Raw genomic sequence first — 21,393 nt, 5'->3', positions numbered from 1 at the left:
TTATTGTCATTCTTACTAGTAAACAAGGCAAGAACTGAACGAGAATAAAAGATCTGATTCTAGGGTTCATGAAGGGTTTTAGTTAAAACATTGGGCCAGAACTTGCTGCCAGCATGACACTGCCTTCACTTGTCACTGACCTACGACAAACTTCAGACCTACAGGCTTAGCTGGCTGTCAAACCGATCAATGATTATGATTGTTTCTGGATGCCCCTAATATTCAGGATATTCAAAGGTATTCCAAAACTACTGAAAAACAATTAAAATATTTTTAAATTATTAAAAAAATTAAGGTGCACTTTAATCAAACATGAGTAATTTTTTTAAAAAGCCTAGTATGTTATTCCTGCACAGATAATCCTCTTCATTCAAACAATTTGCATTCCTATTCCTGTGCAGGGTCTAACCTGGGGCCAGTTTCAGTGGGCAGACACTCCAGAGCAAGTGCAGGAACACTGCTATGAGTTCATCTTCTGTCGGTGGATTCCCTGAGGAGTCCAATGTAGGAATGCAGATGGCAAATCACTGGAGAAGAGCAGCCGGCAAGTTTGGGACTTCTGCTTTTGCAGGGGATATTGAATTTGGTGGCATGTCTTTGTAAAACCCAGTCCATTAACTTTTCCCTTTCGGGCACCTTATGAGCGCGCTGTGCATTTACAGCCTTCTATGACATTGTTTCAGAGAAATAACTCCCTTTTCCCATTTCTTTTCTTGCAGTGCTTGTCCTTTTAAGAAGCAAGTCAACAGTTTGTTTAATGCACACAAATGAAACGCAGTGACAGAAAAGGCACCATTAACCAGGAAGATCATATTAAATTAGACAATTACACAGCTGTTTGATCTCATCCAGCTGAGTTCTGCTTTAAGCAGAATTAAATGAGTTGCTGCCAAAATGGAAGACGTGCCACAAAACATGTAGTGATCAACCACAGACAACTGTTCCCAGGAGTTAATTGATTTATATAATCTGGATAGTGTAGGTTGCTACAACTGTAATGAAACATATTATAGGTCACTGTAAGGGCACTATTTAATAAAACCTCAATGCAAAATGAGGGTCAGGGAGGTGGTGTTGGCCATGCATCTATCAAGTCATCCCTCTACCCACTGCTCCCATTCCCCAGTCTGTAGCTGTTTCTCTGTAGCTGTGACACTTTACTCTGTACCGCTACTGTTTTCTTTTACCTGTACTACATCAATGCACCCTGTACTAACTTAATGTAACTGCACTGTGTAATGAATTGACCTGTAAGATCAGTTTGTAAGGCAAGTTTTTCACTGTACCTCGGTACAAGTGACAATAATAAACCAATACCAATACCAGTCATTCTGGGCTTAGCCAAAATGACTCTAGAGGTACATCTCCACTCTGCTGCAGGAACTTGGGTCACTGTTCTCCCAGCTCCAGGTTTCTCTGCAGTCCTCAGGTCAGGTTCCTGATTAATAGTCTCACTGTGTTTTTTTAATGTCCTGTACTAACCCTCTAAAGGAAACATTTCTCCTGCCGGCCTGCCCTTCTTCTGCTCTGAGTCAGCCTGATGAATGCTGGCCCTCCAGTTTATATGTATAACATGGGTCGTTTGCTTCTGTCCTGACCTCTCGCAGACCAGCACTGCCCACTGTATTAGCTATCAGTAACTGGAATCCAAATACAGCTATCTGCATTTCTGTTGTTGTTCCTTTGGTTCTTACCTTTCACCCCACCAGCCCGATCACCAAATCGCCAAATAGCCTGTTTCAAATTCAAATCACCTGTATTTGCATTTTCTTTTCACTTTACCTCTGGAATTTTGCTCTGTATCTTAAACCTAATGATGCATCTTTTCCAAAATCCACTTGTGCCTCTCCGACCAATCTCATCATTGTCTTTTCTAGGGGAATTTTGCTTCAAATATATTCACGAAAGACTAGCTCAAATATCTTACTGCTGAGCAGCTTTTAATTATATGCTTTATAGAGTCAAGCAAGAAACTAAAAGATATTATACAAAATATACTAGTTTTCATAAAATATTGTTTTATGAAAACTACAACAAACGAAGGCAGTTATACCACAAGTACAATAACATGTTGCAAGTTCTAATTGACAATTAACCTTTACTTCACACAAGAAAAAAACATAACAATAATTAGAAAAGTTGGAAGCATGATGCAAATGTAATTCTGTAGCAAATACATTAAATAACATAAATAACATTAAGGACAAGATAAGGAAAAGGCAGAAAGGCTATTTGGCGATTTGATGCTCAGCCTCTTGCAACCAGATTTGCATTTAACTGCATTTTAAAACCCTTACCTTATTAATACCAGCCACTTTGTTCAATTTAATATAGTGCAACCATTTCAGCTGTGACAACACATAATCCATCAGCTGGGATCAAAGTAAAGTTGGTGTATACCTGTTAGCCACAGGATGAAAACCCCTGAAGTCCATTATTATAGATAAGAGCATAGAAACACATATGGACCATTTGGAATATCAATTTTGTTAATCATTACAGTTCAATTATTTTAAAATGTTGTTCTAACCACAGGTCCTTCCCAGCTTACGAACACCTGGCTTATGTGCAGCCCAAACATACGAACAAGCATGTGAGAGATCGGCGGGATGGACTTGCCGGCTGCTGTTGGACTGCAGGCATCTTCTACCATCTGGGAACTCGGTTTGTGGCCAAATCTTAAACAGTTCGGGTTATAAACAGTTCAAAGGAACGGAACCCTGCCGACACATGGTTAATTACCAAGTACTTTTAAATATCCCATTCGATTCCACTGGGTTGGCTTAATACAAAGTTTCATAACTTCTTATGAGAAGACTCTGAGTTTGTTTTGCCTAAATTTTAAGATGATGAGGTAGAAATTTGTCCTCAGTTGTACGTGCTAAGCTCCACTTCCGAAATTCAATTTCATTGATATTAAAGCAATGTGCGATGTTCAACTGAAATTATATTCCATGTTTTGTGAAGGTGAGGACAAGTACCAACCTTCCATAGAAGAAGCTTCATCATCTTGTCATTTCCCTTTATTTTACATACCTCAGTACAACTACCCTTAATTATCTCTTGACTATTCAGTGGAACCAAATTTTACCCAGCAAACATTCTATGTATTGTCCACTGAATTGTCACTGGCCTCTGTCAGAAACCGGGATATCATTCTGAGGTACGTACTTAGTACAATAGAACTCCAGCTCCGATAATCTGGCTACCTTGGGACTTTGGTGATGCCAGACTGGCAGATCTTCCAAACTACTGAATGCCCTTTTAATAAACACCCAAAACACACTTTTAATTCACTTTTTTTTTAAGATGTTACATAAATTTTCCAGTGAACCATATAAGTTTAAAAGGAATGCCGGAACTGGGGCCCTGGTGACTAGAAAGGGAGCAAGGGAATCAGGGCCTTGGAGGGTGGAGAGGAAGAGCAGGAAACAGGGTCCCAGTGAGTGGATCGGAGTGCGGCAACCTAGGCTTCAGTATGTTAGAAGGAGCACAGGAACCAGGGCCCTGGTGAGTAGAAAGGGAATACGGCCATCCATCGGTATTTCCAAAGAGCTGGATAGCTGATTATTGAACTTTGCTGTAGTGGGTGTTCTGTAGTTTTATGATAAAGACTAACATCACCCTGTTCCTTCAGTTCCCCATTTTGTATGTGCCATCATGGAAAGATTTGTTTACTGGGATTCCCAGATCACTTTATACATCTATAATTCTTATTCTTCCCCATTACGCATTTCCACCTCTGATTTATATGGCCAAAAAGTACTGTTTCATAACTTTTAGATTACACAATATCCTCTGTCATAATTCCACCCACTTGCTTAACTGATGCAGTGTCCTTCAGCAGCTTCCTTTGATTTACCTACAGTTCAGTGCAGCACTTGTCTAATATAATTGCAATGCTGTCAGCTATTTCCAAATCCAGGCCATTGAGATGGAGAGTGAAAAGCTGGAGTCCTTGACATCTTTCCACTCCCCATCGATTCAATCATACTTCCTTTGTTCCAACTCTCTGCTTACTACTTCTCAGCAAACCCATGATGCCTGTCAACTGACTGGGACCCTGTGCCTCAGCTTTAACTCTTGATCTCTCGGCAAATGGTGCCTGCCTTTCGCATGCAAATGTTTCTGCAAACCTGCTCCTTTAAACCAAATTGTTGCACAATGCATGCTGTGAGATTGTATCTAGAAAGTGCATCCTAATTGCGTGTTGATATTTTGTGAGCAGAGGAAGGAATCAACGCTCTAAAAATGAAGAGCTCATTGACTCCCACTGCAGTATACAATACTCTAACACAAATGCAAATGCTCAAATATATTTTTATGAGGTTCAAAACAGATGACCTCATACTTTCTCTCTGTAACTTCTATCAATATCCCTTGGGAATTTCTTGCTCCTCTCTACACAATTTACTATATCATCTAATTTAAGATTCACTGACAAAATATCAATATATGTCTTTCTATTCCTCTGATTCACACTATTCGTGAATAAAGTGAAAATCTTGGGAATCTGATACAAATCCCTCAAGGACCCTACTAGTCAAATCCTAAAAATCTGAGTACACCTGCATGTGGAGAGTATTTTCTTCCAATTTCCTCTTCACCAAGACCTTTGGGAAGTTAGTTTTTTGGCCATACTGACTCTGATACCAAGAAAATTGTGTTCTACAATCCTGAGTCAAAGTTACAGAGTCATACAGCATGCAAACAGACCCCTCAGCCCAATAAATCCATCAAACTCCCATTGATGCTAATTCTACATGAATCCCATTTTATTCTCCCCATATTCCCATCAACTGCCCCAGATTCGACCCTTCACCTACACACTAGGGGCAATTTACAGTGGCCAATTAACCTACCAACCCACACATCTTTGGGAGGTGGGAGGAAATGGCAGCACTCAGGGGAAACCCATGAAGTCACAGGGAGAACGTGCAAACTCCACATAGACAGGACCGGAGGTCAGGATTGAACCCGGGCTGCTGGAGCTATGAGGCAGCAGCTCCACCAGCTGTGCCTCCCCTGACTAACCTGTATCATTTGACTGTGGCCAAACTGTGGCAGGATTTCTGTGGCAGGCGCCCTATGATGTAAAGCGGACTTGACTGACATGTTATCTGATGGCCGGGTGGAGCCAGTTTGGTGTTGGAAATGGCATTCCTGCACCTCCAGAGCCTGCAGATAGGAAGTGGGTCATTGTTGCTTATCTAATGCCTCCTTCCTTGGCTTCAAATTTTGTTTGCTTTCATCACTTTGCTGTGCCTCATTCCTTCTTATTATGAAATAGGAGGCCATTCAGCCCAATGCTAGTTCCCAGCAGAGCAATCCTATCTGTCCCATCCTCTCTCCTTATTTCCCTGTAACATATTATCCCTCGCAATGCCTATCCATTGTGCCTCTTTTTGCCTCTTACCTAAACACAAGGCTTAATTTACAATGGTCAATTAACCTCTCTGCACGTTTTCGGATGTAGGAGGAAACCAGAGCACCTGAGGGAAAACCATATAGTCACAAGAGAAATGTACAACCTCCACAAAGACATTGCCCAAGATCAGCATCAAACTCTGGCTGCTGGAGCTGTGAGACAGCACCACTAACTGTGCCACCCTCTGATGCTTTACCATCTCAAAGGTGCTACATAAATGCTAGCTACCGTTAACTTCCCCTTGCTAATTTCAGAATGCTTGGTAAGTTTGCTTGCCGGTTTGTTCACTGCCGCTTGTCTGCTGAATCTAAACAAGGCAGGAACCTCAGAATAATGGAGCAAGTGGGCCTTCAACGACACTGCATTGGGAAACAATCAGCTTGCTCCACTGGTCAGTTGCCCAAAAGTTAAAAACAGACTTTTATGGATCACAAATCTCAAATAATAAGTTATACTAAGGCTTATTGAGACTTTACTTCCAGAAACCTTCTTCTCCTTTGCATTGGTCCTTCATATGGTCATTCAATTCCACTGGCAAGCCTGGCTAGGATTTTGTTCTTACCTTTAAGTTTGTTTTACCTTGAAGCTGTAGGACAAATATCTTGCCCCTTTCGAGACTCTCAGCTGTGATATTTTTCTAAATGAAGTAAAAGACAATGTCAGAATATGTTTTGAAACCTGATTTATAGTAAGTACACAACCTTCAAGGAATGGAGTGGTGATAACTAAGGCTCATCAAACAATCATTACCTCTATCTTAAAGGATATTCAGAAAGGACAGAAACAGAAATGCTGGATGAACAGCCAGTTCCATCATGGGTACAGCTCTTCCCACCCTCGAGGACATCTACAAGAGGTGCTCAGGAACGTGACATCCATCATGAAGGACCCCCTGCTATCCAGGCCATGCCTCCTTCTTGATACTGCCATCCGGCAGGAGGTAAAGCAGCCTTAAGATCTTCACCTCAAGTTTAAACAACAGCTCCTTCCCACCTGCCATCAGGTTCTTGAACCAACCTGAAAATCCCTAATACTAACTCAGACTATATTTCCCTCAAATTGCACTCATGTCATTATGTACTGACACAAACAATATTATTTGTTCTCCTCTACTCTAAAAGTACATTCATGTAAGTTTAATTTGTGCTTCTGTGGCAAATTAGCTACTCATTCATAAACTGTATCAGGCTTTGTGACATCTTTAGGCAATGGTCAAGTTTATTGGACCACATTGGAACTATGAAGGCTGGTTGCAATAAAAATGCATGTATATGAAAAAACAAGTGCAGTGAATTGATGTTAATCATTGCAGAAACTTTCTGTACAAGATGCCCCTGTCACAATCTCACCCCTCCATTTGGAACCCTCACATTCATTTTGTAACGGCATGATGAAAGGGAAAGGCAGCAAAGTTGCAGCATTCCCAAAACCTGGTGAAAAAGTAAAGACTTAGTGGAACATATTGATCAATTACATAGACCTCAATTGAAATAAAAACACACAGCAGGAGATGTGAATGTTGAAACTGACTGTGTCAACCACTTGAGAGGAAATCACAATATTGGAAATCAGAAGTACCAAACTAAAAGAACATTTGCAGGTAAAACGTACAAAAAGATCAACTTTAATTTCTCTTACTACAGTGCACACTGTGCATTGAATAAAATCAAGTAGTAATGAGATAGAGAATATGCTCATCTCTAACCCAGATCACCAGTGCTCCCATATCACCACCACCACCATCATCATTGCACATTCCAAGATTGTGAGGCCAAGACGTAGATTCAATTTTCCTACTGAATTTATTTTTTGGCCTCACAATCTTGGAATGTCCAATGATGGATGGTCCATTGCTAAGTTTCAACACAACATGTAACGAAGACAAAAATGACTGATTTCACAGCCAGAGGATAAGCTGATCAAGATTGTTCATTGATCATTCAAGTGACCCAAAGAATTGGGAAATAGATGTGATGAACCAGCCTATATCATTACCCTTACTACTAACAAAAAATGAAGAAGTGGCTAAACTATTACCTGATACTTTAAGATACACAGTGGATGTAAGGGGAAGTCTGATGATCAAGTGCTGGTAAATGGAATGCGTATTTGCTGGTCTGATTGGACAGTGTGGGCCAAAGGGCCTGTTTCTGTCCTGTATTTATCTTATGCAGAAGTGGTTATGATATGGAACTTGGTGCCGATAAAGCCTACCTGAGTCAATTAGGGTTTTCAAAAAGAAATTGGATAGGTAATTCAGGGAGAGTAATTTGCAGGGATAACTGAAACGGGTATGGGATTAGTTTCCTCCACAGAAAGGCTGGGAATGGAATTGGCCTCCTTCCATGCCGTGCTGATGATTTGGTATTGTTATGGTAGAAAATTCTCATCCCACAAATATTGGAGACAGAGAAAAAGAGGCCACAGAGGGTTAGTCAAAGTCGAAATCAAAATATTTCCACAGATTATTAGCTAGACCATATTGTTCTGTCAGTAACCCCAGTGCTGAGGGAAACAGTATTACAAAACCTTCTTGGTTTCTGTCAGTTGATTTTTTTTTGTCTAAACACTGTCACCTAGTGGCACACTCTGAATTGAAAGTTTGTTTTTTTCTTTAAATCCAATAAAATGCTTCACATATTTTCCTATTTCTGAGAATATACCAAACTTGCATTTATGCTTGATGGATAAAGTGTCTCATGAAGTCTTCTTGCAAAAAGGTTGAAGAGGAAATGCAGCTGCTAGGAAAGAAAATAAGTTGATGGATGCAAAAAAAATGCTTCAATCAGGTGGGAGGAAGGTGAACCCAGATTTCCCTCTGTTGCATCAAGAATCTACGGAAAAAGTCATTGGTTAGAGATTTGTCTCCAGTCAGTATTGTCAAAGGTTTGATATAGTAATGATATGTTGCATTCTGCCTTAGAAATTCATTCTATTGTTGTCGACAGAATGAATATGGGTGGCAGAAACCACTGTAGGGCTCTGCACTGTACAGCATTGAACTGCAGAGCACTGCACCCTAGGGCTCTGCACTGTACAGCATTGAACTGCAGAGCACTGTACTGTACAGCACTGAACTGCAGAGCTCTGCACTGTAGGGCCCTTAGAGCTACCAACCAGACGTGCATGTCTACGCACATGCCATCTGCAAAAAATAGAATCTTGGTTGTCACACTGCTGTGTCAATTCTTCCTACTGTACATTCATATCCCAATATTCATGATAGAGAACGCTTGTGTAAACTTGTCACACGGTAACTGCACTTCCCTATCAATCCTAGACTACATTTGTGAAGAGCCAACATTATAACAAAAGACCAAAGAGCCTCCTTCAGCACTCAAAAGTTCTGGAGCCACTGGGCATTCGCATTTATAATCAATGTGTATTTTCTGTTTACAATGTATGAGAGACTGGATATTGAATGGTACCGGCATGTGTTCATCTCAGCTACCTAATGCAGTTATCTAAATCTGAAGAGTACAACCTCTTCTCAACAACAGACACTGAGAATAGGAACCTCTTTTATGTTTTAAAAAGCAATGGATTTTCTCATCTGTCATGGTTCATCCTTTGTCTTCAGGACATTGGTTGGTTTACCTCATTAAGTCGGGTCATCAATCTAACACGTATGCCTGCTTCCCAACATTTCCTCGCCAAGTTAAAGCAGATTTCTGGGCATGCGTCAGGACTGCAATGAATACAGATTTTGTCCATCCTTCCAGGTCTCTGAGTGTGACATGAAGAAAACTCATTAGTTTCTCTGCAAATAAAGTCACACGATTCCTTTTGGCATTTCATAACAGAACATACTCAGGGATAAATTAATGTAATGAGTCAATGGTCTACACCATGGATTTAATGTAGCAAAGATTAGCACCACCAAAGTTGCATGCAAAGATTCACGTATATTCTCCCGTAAGTAACAATTATTAAATCATTTTAGTATGGCATCAGTCTGGCCAGTTGTACCAAGGCCCAATCTTCAGACACAACACAAACTAAAAAGGTAGAGAGAAATTAATACTAGAGGTCCCCAAAGGGAAAGTGAGGCTGGGAACGCTGAATCAAGTTTTGAGACTGATTCCTCATGGACCAATCTTCCCCCCATTCCCCCCCCACAACCCCCACCCCCCCCCCCCCCCCCACCTAAACCTTGCATTTTCTTCACTCTGCGTCTCTGGTTTGCCTTTTACCTTTGTGTTTGTTGCTGCTTCTACGAGTTTCTGGAGATCGATGTTCAGGCCAGCGGCAGACAAGTTGGGCAACACCCCATAGGAGTCATCAAAACTTCGGAGCTGCAGCAGTGTGACAGACAAGTAAATCAGGCTGCACCATTTTTATTCAAAAAAAATAGGTGATATAAAACACTTCCCCAGGCTCTCCTGTTCATTTTTAATTATTACTCTGTTCTGATTCCTTTAATGCTCCCCTAACACCTGTGAGGTGGAACTGATTGGGTAGCTACAGAGAAACCATCTCCCTCACCATTGGAATGCAGAAGGTGATGGCATAAACTTAAAATTAGACATGCCACTGCGCTCAGTGTCAGAAGGCATATCTTCATATCGATAGCGAAAAGGAAATCTGGAATTTTTCCCATCACTAAAGCTGTTGGGACACAGGAGCGAGCAGTCAACGAACCATTTCAAACTGAGATTAATAAGAGTTTTGGTTACTAAAGATATTAACTGACATAAAAACAAGGATCGATTGGAGGACAGATTATACTTATGCTGAGATTCAACTGAATTGATAATATTGATTGGCACCTCCTTACTGTAAAGGGGATAGATGGGACGGAGTTTGTTCAGTGTGTACAGGAAGGATTCCTGACACAGTATGTGGACAGGCCGACTAGAGTGGACATTCTGGACCTGGCAATGAGCCTGATCAGATTTCAGGTCTCTCGGTGGGAGAGCATTTTGGAGATAGTGACCATAACTCCTTGACCTTTACCATAGCCTTGGAGAGGGATAGGAGTAGATGATAAGGGAAAGTATTTAACTGAGGGAGGGGGAATTATTATGCTATTAGGCAGGAACTTGGGAGCGTAAATTGGGAACAGATGTTCTTGGGGAAGTGCACAGCAGAAATGTGGAGGTTGTTTAAGGAATACTTGCATGGAGCTCTGGATAGGTTTGTCCCATTGAGGCAGGATAAGGATGGTAGAGTGAAGGAACCGTGGTTGACATGAGATGTAGAATGTCTTGTCAAGAGGAAGAAAGAAGCTTACCTGAGGTTTAGAAAGCATAGATCAGACAGGGCTCTGGAGAGTTACGAGGTAGCCAGAATTAAGCTTAAGAATGGACTTAGGAGAGCTAGAAGGGGGCATGAGAAGTCCTTGGGGAGTAGGATCAAGGAAAACGCCAAGGTGTTTGACACATACATGAAGAATAAGAGGATAACTAAAGTGAGGGTAGGACCGATCAGGGATAAAAGAGAAAACGTGTGCCTGGAGTAGGAAGAGGTAGGGGAGGTCTTTAATGAATACTTTGCTTCAGTATTCACCAGAGAGAGAGACCTTGATGTTTGTGAGGGTGGCGTATAACAGGATGATTTGCTAGGGCATGTCGACATGAGGAAAGAGGATGTGCTGGAACTTTTGAAAAACATTAGCATAGATAAATTACTGGGGCCAGATGGGATATATCCGAGGTTATAACGGGAAGTGAGGGAAGAGATTGCTGTGCCTTTGGCGATGATCTTTGCATCCTCACTGGCCACAGGAGTAGTGCCAGATGATTGGAGGGTGGCAAATGTTTTTCCTTTGTTTAAGGAAGGGAGTAGGGATAACCCTGGGAATTATAGACCAGTGAGTCTTACTTCAGTGGTGGGCAAATTACTGGAGAAGATTCTTAGAGACAGGATTTATGGGAATTTAGAGAAGCATAGCTAATTAGGGACAGTCAGCATGGCTTTGTGAGGGGCAGGTCATGCCTCACGAGCCTGATTGAATTCTTTGAGGATGTGACAAAGCACATTGATGAAGGTAGAACAGTGGATGTGGTGTACATGGATTTTAGTAAGGCGTCCGATAAGGTTCCTCATGCAAGGCTCATTAAGAAAGTCAGGAGGCATGAGATCCAGGGAAACTTGGCTGTGTGGATTCAGAATTGGCTCACCCATAGAAGACAGAGGGTGGTAGTAGATGGAGCGTATTCTGCCTGGAGGTTGGTGACCAGTGGTGTTCTGCAGGGATCTGTTCTGGGAGCCCTGATCTTAGTGATTTTTATAAATGACTTGGATGAGGATGTGGAAGGGTGGGTTAGTAAATTTGCTGATGATACAAAGGTTGGTGGTGTTGTGGATAGTGTAGAAGGTTGCTGTAGATTACAAAAGGATATTGATAGAATGCAGATGTGGGCTGAGAAGTGGCAGATGGAGTTCAACCCAGATAACTGTGAAGTGATACACTTCAGGAGATTGAATTCAAAGGCAGGATACAAGGTTAATGGCAGGACTCTTAGCAGTGTGGAGGAACAGAGGGATCTTGGGGTCCACATCCATAGATCCCTCAAGGTTACCATGCAGGTCGATAGGGTTGTAAAGAAGTCGTATGGCGTTTGGCCTTCATTAGTCGGGGTATTGAGTTCAAGAGCTGCGAGGTGATGTTGCAGCTCTATAGAACTCTGGTCAGACCACATCTGGAGTATTGTGTTCAGTTCTGGTTGCCTCATTATAGGAAGGATGTGGAAGTTTTAGAGAGGGTGCAGAGGAGATTTACCAGGATGTTGCCTAGATTAGAGAGCATATTTTATGAGGATAGGTTGAGTTAGCTAGGGCTTTTCTCTTTGGAGAGGAGGAGGATGAGAGGTGACTTGATAGAGATGTACAAGATAAGAGGCATAGATCGAGCGGACAGTCAGAGACTTTTTCCCAGGGCAACAATGGCTAACACGAAGGGACATAATTTTAAGGTGATTGGAGGAAGGTATAAGGGGGATGCCAGGGGTAAGTTTTTTTACACAGAGAGTGGTGGGTGCATGGAACACACTGCCTGCAGTGGGGGCAGATACATTAGGGACATTTAAGAGAATCTTAGATAGACACATGAATGATAGAAAAATAGGGGGCTATGTGGGAGGGAAGGGTTAGATAAATCTTAGAGCAGGGTAAAATGTCAGCACAACATTGTGGGCTGAAGGGCCTGTACTGTGCTATAGTGTTCTATGTTCTATGAATGGCTCAATAGGTTTGAGGGACTACTTCTATTGCAAGCTTTCTAAACCACTCAGCTGTGTTTTTCCAGATTAACTTGAGTAGTCAGCCTTTGCATTCTTTTATTGTTAACCACGTTCTTTGCAAAAATCACGAACTTGCTATTAAAATCACCAGAGCACACCTCGATGCAGGGAAACATCCTCAGTGGCAGACGGTGATCACACACCAGTAATAACGGTCCTGTCCAGCTCCCTATAAACAGTTTCTCAAGCAGCCAGAGAAAGTTAACCAAATGATAATGTCAAAAAGTTCACCAAACTAAATTTGCAGTGAAGCTGGGAAATGCTCAACTCCAAAGGGAAAAATGAATGCTTAGTATCAAAGCCCTGCAAGTGCTGGGAACAGACCAAAGCAAGAACAACCACAGTGCAGGGAATGTGGGAATGATGACAGTGCATGAGACAAATGATAACTAGTGTTCTAAGTGTCCACGGATTCAAGACATATTTCTGAACGTCCAAGTTACAGCTAGGGCTCTAATTATCTTGAAACACATAGATTATACTCTCTTTACACAACTGTACAATCTTACTGCACTGAAGAAATCCTTTAGAACATAGAGAACATAGAACACTACAGCACAGTACAGGCCCTTCGGCCCACAATGTTGTGCTGACATTTTACCCTGCTCCAAGATCTATCTAACCCTTCCCTCCCACACAGCCCCCCACTTCTCTATCATTCATGTGTCTATCTAAGAGTCTCTTAAACGTCCCTAATGCACCTGCCCCCACAGCCTCTGCTGGGATTGCATTCCACGCACCCACCACTCTCTGTGTAAAAAACTTACCCCTGACATCCCCCTTATATCTTCCTCTAATCGCCTTAAAATTATGTCCCCTTGTGTTAGCCGCTGCCGCCCTGGAAAAAGTCTCTGCTTAGTCCTTTTGTCAACTAAGTTAACTGTCAATGAGTAACCTACGTGGGGCAGGGGAATGTGATTTTCTCCAGAACCAGTCGTACTTTTTTTCCAACTACAGCTTTAAGTTTTTCTTGTTCTGAATCTACCACTTTTTTTCTTGAAGGACATTCTGTATTCTGAGGGTTTAGTGTGTTAAAATAAATTATCCCAATATGTCCTTTGTTCTACTGCTGGTATCATGAATTTTACTCCCCAGGTACTGATCAATAGCCTTCTGTAAATATAAACACTATTAGACCTACTCTTAAACTCTGAAGGTCAGACAGCCACCGTGGAGAGAAAAGTTGAGTTAGTTTTTCAGATTAATCAGGAAGGTCATCAAGTTGAAACATTAATTCTGTTTCTCTCTGCACAGAAGGTGCCTGGCAGCTGAGTATCCTCAGAAATTCCTATTTTATCCAGATTTACAGCATCTGTGACATCTTAACATAAAGAACTCAGGCATATCTCCTTCAAACCCCTGATCCCCAAATTCAACCCTGGAAATCTATGCTAATTGTTCTCGAAGAGGCCTCAAGTCATCAAGCAGAAAAACACAAAAGGCAAACGGTATTAATTTGCATGCCGGTCTCCTGTGTCTATCTGTCTTTTATTGTAGTTATGTTACTGCTTGGACTGGTCAATGACATGAGTACTATTCACTTCTTCCATTCTTTAAGAATAGTTCAAATTCATACTTTATATTTCATAATGACATATGAGGAGGCCATTTGGCCCATTGTGTCTATCCTGGCTCTAAGTGCAATCCCTTCTATTCCATTCTCTCACTAAGGACCCTGATCCCACCACTAGCTACCTGCACTAAAGGGCTAATTTACAGTAGCCACATAATCAAACTAACAGTATGTCTTTGATATGTAGGAGCACCATGCAATCACAGGGAGAGCTCCACACAGATAGGTCAGGAATGAATCTGGGTTATTGGAGCTGTGTGAAAACATTTCCCTCCTAAATGGGGCTGGCTCTAAAAATATGGTCAAGTCTCAATGATTTTTATTCTCTGGTGAAAAATGTTCACACATCTACCCGATCAATTCCTTAGATCACCACTTACCTTCCCTTGTCAAGGGGATATAAGCACAGGCTACGTAACCTGTCTGCAGCTTTTAACCTTTGTTGTCCTGCTTTCACTTTGGTGAAACTAGACTGTACCCCCTCCAAGGCCAATGTATTTTTATTAGCACAATGCCCAAAACAGGCCGCAGTGCTTCAGATGGAGTCTAACCACAGCTGTATGAAACTGCTTCAATCCCTTTGTTTTCCAGTTCCTTCAGGATGAGAGGTTAATGTTCAGTCAGCTTTCTAAACTCATTACAATTTACCATTTAACACCTTAAATCCTCACATCATTCCCCGATGTACTCCGAACCCCTCGTCGCTACCACTATTAAGAGTGAGAGAAGCATTTAAAGCAGGGTTAACCATGAATGTATTATTCATTGTCATTTTCAGCCAATATTTTGTGTCTACATTCTGGCTAAGCTTGCAGAGTACATGATCATCAGGACCTGAATATGGAAGAGAGCCACTGGATTATGTGTCTAGACTACAGAATGGTGGTTGGAATGTGCAATGGTGTTTCCAAAGTGCAATTAGCTTGTTGCTAATTTTAACACAAGGCACACAAAATCAAAGCAAGGTGGCAAAGTGCGTCAGAACCAGTTCTTAAATATCTTACTAGTTTTGTATACTGGCCCCCGAACACAAGGACATCCGATCCAGCTGCATTGCACAAGGCAAACAGGACACCTTCATAGTGCTTCAGGTTTAATTTATCTGTAGCACGCAAGCTTCCAACCTGTATTACGAAAAAAGAAAGCTTGTCATTGCTCAGTTTTCTCCTATCGGGCTAATACTATTGAAACAAAAAACAAACTGCTGGAGGAACATGCAAGACTGGTCCAAAAGGTTACAGGGCAAGTTGGCAAATTGGATCCAAAACTGGCTTGGTGGTAGGAACAAAGAATGATGTTGAAGGATTGTTTATGTGATTGGATGCTTGTGACCACTGATGTACCACATGATCTGTGCTATGCCCAGAGGAAGGGCGCGATTACACTGAAGAGAGTGCGGAGGAGGTTGACCAGGATGTTGCCTGAGCATTATGAGGAAAGACAGAAATGCTGGGTTTGTTTTCCTTGAAGTGGAGAGGCGGAAGGGGTACACAAAATTATGAGAGGCATATACAGTATAAATAATAGGAAACTTTCCCCCATGTCAGAGGTATCTAAAACTAGAAGGCATAGGTTTAAAATAAGGGGTAAGAGGTTTAGAGAGTATCTGATGAAGAATTTACCCAGAGGTGGTTGGAATCTGGAACGCACTGCCTGAATGGGTGGTGGAGGAAAAAACTCTCTCAACATCTAAGTGGTATCTAGATAAGCACTTGAATTGCCAAGGCAGAGAAGTGCTGATAAACAGAATGAAAAGAGATAGGAAATTGATGGTCATCGTGGACAAGGTGGGCTGAAGGGCCTGTTTCTGTGCTCTATGACCCCATGACAATGACAGACTTAAAGGTTTGACAGACTTGTGAATACATATTGCCTTTCATTGCTTAAGGACATCCCACTGCACTGCTCAGCTAATGAAACATTTTGAAATGTAATCATTATTACAATATGAGAAACGTAGCAGCCAAGTTGTGCACAGCAAGCTCCCATAACTGGCAACGTGCTAACGATCTGTTAATCTCTTTAATCATGAGGGTGAGTACTGTCCAGGAAAACCAGGGCTATCTCCCTGGCATTTCCTCAGACGGTGCACTGGGAACTTTTACAACTATCCGGGAAGCGGATGGAGTCTCAGCTTAACATCCAACTGAAGGGGTCCTCAGGCGGTGCCTGTGTTCACATAATATTGCACTGAAGTGTCCATAGTTTTGTGCTTACATCTCTGTGTGGAACTTGAACCCATAACTTGACACAGAGGGTACAGATTGAAACGTTTAGAGTCAGTTCGTCACCTTGGCTTCCGTTGCCAAGTAGAGTCAGCAGTGGCAGGTTTCTCTATTAATTAACGATGATGGTGAATATCATTGAGCAAACTCTCTAGTCATTATTATTTATTTTCCAGTCCAGCTGTGCTACAATCCCATGGAGACATTCATGTTTTATGAAATCTGGCAATTTTTAAATCATCGAAAGAGATCACAGCTGGGACACAGATCACAAGGAAGTGGATTCATGGTCCTGGGAACTGTAGCTCCACCACAGCAGGACAGCAGTGACGGTCAAAATCCCAGCTCTTACATTAAGGAATACTTCTCCAATATAAGGTGCAGTTAGCCCAGACTGTATTGGAAATATTTAGTGAACCTGACGTGGAAATGGGAGCCAAACACTGAGTAATTTACACAACAAAAATGTGTAAAATTAGGAGACAGACGGAAGAGAGGAAGTGAGAGATGGATGTTGAATAGGACAATTATCCCAAAAGACCACACAGGTTTCGTTACTTTCAACAACTTATAAATTTAAATATCCTGCTCACATCGTAAGAGGAAGTATTCCTCAATTCGTCCACTTTCTCCTGTCTGTCAAAGCAGCAGAAGGTAGGAATTGAACAAGGGGTGACTGTCAGATAATGGGCCAGAAGCCTAACAGTGGACGGACACTTTGGTCTTTGGTTGGCAGCGTGGGAGAGGATGGTGTAGGAGTGAGCTATAGCCGAGGGTATGGAGAGTGTGGGTGTGGGGATGTGCCCCTCTGAAGAAGCAGTGTCCTGTGCTGCCAATGGCAACCTGATAGACATGCATTAAGCAGGTTAACCAGCTCTTGATTTTTAAAATAGCAAGAACATTCCTCACCTACCAATCTTCATCTGCGTGTAGAAAACTGTGTTGAGGGAAAGATTGTTTTCCTCTTTTTTACCTCTCTTTGTCTGCCTCCATCTATCATTCACCTGCCACTGTCTCTCATTTCCACCCCTGCTCCTCTCCCCTTCTGGCACATCCTGCCTCTCATCTTATACTTCTCCTCAGTCCACCAATTACCTTGGTCTCCTTTCTCACCACTCCCCCTCCCCTCTGTATACTGGCCGTCTCGCCTCTCCACTGTCAGTCTTGATGCAGGGTTTCAACCCAAAACGTTGACAATTCCTTTCCTCCCCACAGATGCTGCTCGACCCACTGAGTTCCTCCAGCAGATTGTTTGTTGCTCCAGATTCCAGCATCTGCAGTCTCTTGTGTCTCCTCTGAGGGAAAGATGTACTAATTGTTTCTTTTGGATTTTATGACTGAACATTTGAAAGTTAAAACAGAAAGCTTGTGTATCAGACTTCAAGGCACCAAGACACGTCTAGGACAGCTGCCGCCATCTGTATGTCAGCTGGGAGGCAAAGAGGGAGTGTGGTGCTGGTAGGAGGCGTGGAACCCCAGGAGTTTACTCCAAGGCCAGCAGCTGCAATAAGGTGTGCAAAAGACAAACTCACCTCCTGCCCAAACCTCATCCTGCCACCTAAAACCATGGGTGGGATGCGATGGGATTCTGTTTACTGACTTTTGAGACCCCCACCGTCAGACATAGACATTTTAGAGAGCTAATAATCTCCCCACTATCGCCCCATCATCAGGCCTTTTTAAACATTCCAATTTTATTATTGGAACTTTTTCCAACTTTCTTCATTGGATTCTCTCCTGCAAGTTCAGTCTGATCTGCAACTGACTCTTAAAAATTGAAATTAAGAAGATAGATAACGAGGGAAGCACGTCCCACTGAGTGACTCACTATTATTTATGTATCTAAGAACAAGAGTTTAAAGGCACTAGTGTGCAGTCTCACTGGGTGTCCAGGCACTAGGTTTAAATTACTCGACTTACTGGCTAGTTACAGTGCATATTTCTATTTACAGAGACTATGCATCATAAAATGAAGGCCTTGCAAGCAATTATAAAAATAGTTAGTAGGTTCATGACTTTGAGCATTGCGTAAAGCAGAAAGGCTGCAAACCAGATGACTAAAATGCAAGTGCGCAGAAATCAATGGGTGCTCACCCACCTATCAGACATGACCAGCATTTACTGCCCATCCGATATCCCTTGCTGTGACTGGAGACAATGATCGGTTTGCTAAGCCACCTCACGCAGCTGTTAAGAATTAATTATGTCGGGCAAATATAATAATCTTAATCTACATATTTCAATTTCCTTTTTTATTCATACCTTTACAGTGAAAGCAGAATCAACAAATAGCTTCTGTAGAAGTGTCAGTGATTCCCAACACTGAGTAATAGCATCACCAAGCTGAGGATGGAACTGCAAGAAGTTTTCCAGTTGTTGGGTGGCAGCATCGAATGACATCCCAACACAAGCCTGAAGAAATGCAAATGTTTGCACATTAAAAAATAATGTTTCTCCATACACTTTGACAGCAGGTTTATACCTAGCTTTTAATGGTATCTATTACCATTAGGTATCATTAATGCTTAAAGAAAACTCTGCAAATGGTACTCAGGACATTTCTCATCCTATCATACTTTCATGGAATCATTAAGTCAAACAGCATAGAAATAGGCCCCACAGCCCACCATGCCCACGTCAACCATTAAGTACCCCTCTATACTAAACCCAACACTTGGTTCTTAGCCTGCTACGCCTTGGCGATTCAAGTGCTTGTCTAGATTCTTCTTAAATATTGTTTGAGTACCTGCCTCCACCCGCCTCAGGCAGCGGGTTCCACATTGCAACCACCCACTGGGTGAAAAAAATCTCCCTCAGATGCCTTCTAAACCTCTGGTGTTAAGCACTTCGATATGGGGAAATGTTTTTTTTCTATCTACCCAATCTACCCTTCTAGGTCTAAACACGCTACATGGCAGCAGCTGCAATATCCACAGCTTGGTCACCTTGACTTGGAGGGAACTGAACTTTGGAAGTAGAATACAAGGCTCTGCTTCAGGTATACAGTGCATTTAGCCACATGGACAATGGATGGAATTCAAGAGAAACTATTTCTGCTGGCACCAAAGGATAATGGAAATCTGGAAATGATCCCTGAAATTCAGTGGTTGCTGGGCTACTTGACATTTTCAAGACAAGGGTAGATTATTTTTTTATCAGGTAAGTCCATGAAGGGATATAGTAGCATAAAGGTTAAGTCACTTGACTAGTAGCCAGAGACCAAAATTATTGATCCAGATATTTGATTTCAAGTCCCTGGCACAGCTGGAGAACTTAAACTTGACTAATTAGATACACTGGAAATCAAAAGCTGGTGTTACTAATGATAACTATGAAACTGCTGGATTGCCACAAAAATACATCTTGTTCTGAAACTGACAACGAATGCTTGTCTTGCGACTGACATTCATGTCCTGTGAATAACTGAAACACTGGCAGGTAAATGAGATTGGTCATTACCTCACCAAATAAGAACAGATTTATTCTTATTTCAGAATGATCTGCTCCAGTTAAGTTTATTTTTTAAAAAATTACCTTTGGACAGTGCTCTTGTGAACCACATTCTGGACTCTGATTGTTGAAGAGGGTTTCTTCAAAAAATGTGTGACTAATAATCAGATGTCCATACTGTTTCTATTAAAAATAAAAAGAAAATCATTCACAGCCTGTTATGAAAATGCCTGAAACTTATATTTCATCAAATAAGATATTGTTAAAAGGCAACTAAGGTACTTCTGCTACTTCATTCTCTTATGAGAATAAACTGAATAAAATGCCAATTTATTTGCACTGTTTAACCCAAAGAATAATCCAACACCCAATTAGTTGGACAGTTCTGTCAGAGAGCCAGTAGAAACATAATGGGCTGAAAGGCCATGCTGTGTAATTCTATGACTCCATATGCATGGAGATATGGAGATTTTGAAACACAGCCCAAGGGATGTGAATATAACTCTCTCCTGCAGTGGAAAATTTAATAACTTAACATTTTATTGTTTACTTTAGTAGCTTAAATTTTTGTCTTTCATCATCAAAGAGCAGTCCTGGCCAGAAAGAAGCTCGGCTCCTTGGCAATCATTAATGTCTTATGATATATTAGACCCTGGAGAAATGTTAGGAATCAGTGACTCAAACACATTCCTGAATCTGTAAGTAGACACCAGATGTGTGGGAGGATCAACTGCACATCCTTGGACCTCTTCAAAGCCAAAGTAAATATTTCCCATGTCATGACTAATCAGAAATGACGGGAAAAATTCTGCACTATATATGGAAACAATTTTCTACCTTAAAAAGCTGAAGTCATCCTATGTAATACTTGTAGCCCACATATTTGTATGAGATTCCTTTGCTTTGAGTTTAAGCAAGCTTTTAAACTGACTGGGCAAAATCTCACTGTCCATTATGAGAACCATTGTTCTTGCAACATCTATAAAACTACACCATGTAGCTTCTCTTGGGTTTCTTCATTCTTCCTGCCAAGATGCATCTCTTCACCCATTTCCACACTGAATGTCACCTGCCCTGGGTCTACCCATTCTATCAGGCTGTCCGTATCCTCTTGTCTACATACTAACTTCTTCACTCTTTACTGTGCTTTCAAGTTTTATGTCATCTGCAAAACTTGTGGCTTTCCATTTACTGCAGCACCTCTTTCATCTGTTGTTTCATCTTTGCACAACTTTTTGAAAGCCTGTATATACTTCAACAGTGCTGCCCTTGTTCACCCACTCAGTTCCCTCAACAAGTCAATTAAGTTAAACGTAATTTGTACTTAAATCCAAGCTGCTTCCCATTATTATTCTAGATTTGTTCAAGTGGTTATGAATTATCTTGCAGATTATTGTATCCATAAACTACCTTGGCACCACTGTTAATCTGACTGGCCTGTCATTACCTGGTCCCCTCTAGGGTCAGATCTGT

The 21,393-nt window shown here is 41.6% G+C and overlaps 1 protein-coding gene across 9 annotated transcripts in view; it reads right to left on the bottom strand.

Annotated features, from left to right (window-relative positions):
- Positions 1-21,393, bottom strand: part of LOC127568774 (eIF-2-alpha kinase GCN2-like) — a 69,262-nt gene that overhangs the window by 4,369 nt on the left and 43,500 nt on the right. For 8 of the 9 annotated variants that reach the window (XR_007956065.1, XM_052012926.1, XM_052012923.1 and 5 more), the window contains exons 17-22: positions 20,005-20,103; positions 18,733-18,882; positions 15,250-15,369; positions 9,622-9,723; positions 9,026-9,154; positions 5,991-6,065 (exon numbers count right to left, since the gene is read on the bottom strand). Coding sequence is in view for 8 of the 9 variants with exons in the window: in XM_052012926.1 (XP_051868886.1) it covers positions 5,991-6,065; positions 9,026-9,154; positions 9,622-9,723; positions 15,250-15,369; positions 18,733-18,882; positions 20,005-20,103 (675 nt within the window). In the remaining variant the exon portion in view is untranslated. The remainder of the gene's footprint in view (positions 1-5,990; positions 6,066-9,025; positions 9,155-9,621; positions 9,724-15,249; positions 15,370-18,732; positions 18,883-20,004; positions 20,104-21,393) is intronic. The other variant, XM_052012928.1, reaches the window with a different exon arrangement.

This window comes from Pristis pectinata, chromosome 3, assembly GCF_009764475.1.
Source record: "Pristis pectinata isolate sPriPec2 chromosome 3, sPriPec2.1.pri, whole genome shotgun sequence".
Lineage (NCBI taxonomy): Eukaryota > Metazoa > Chordata > Chondrichthyes > Rhinopristiformes > Pristidae > Pristis > Pristis pectinata.
Note: the sequence above shows the minus strand (reverse complement) of the source record. Positions and strands in the feature narration are given on the sequence as shown.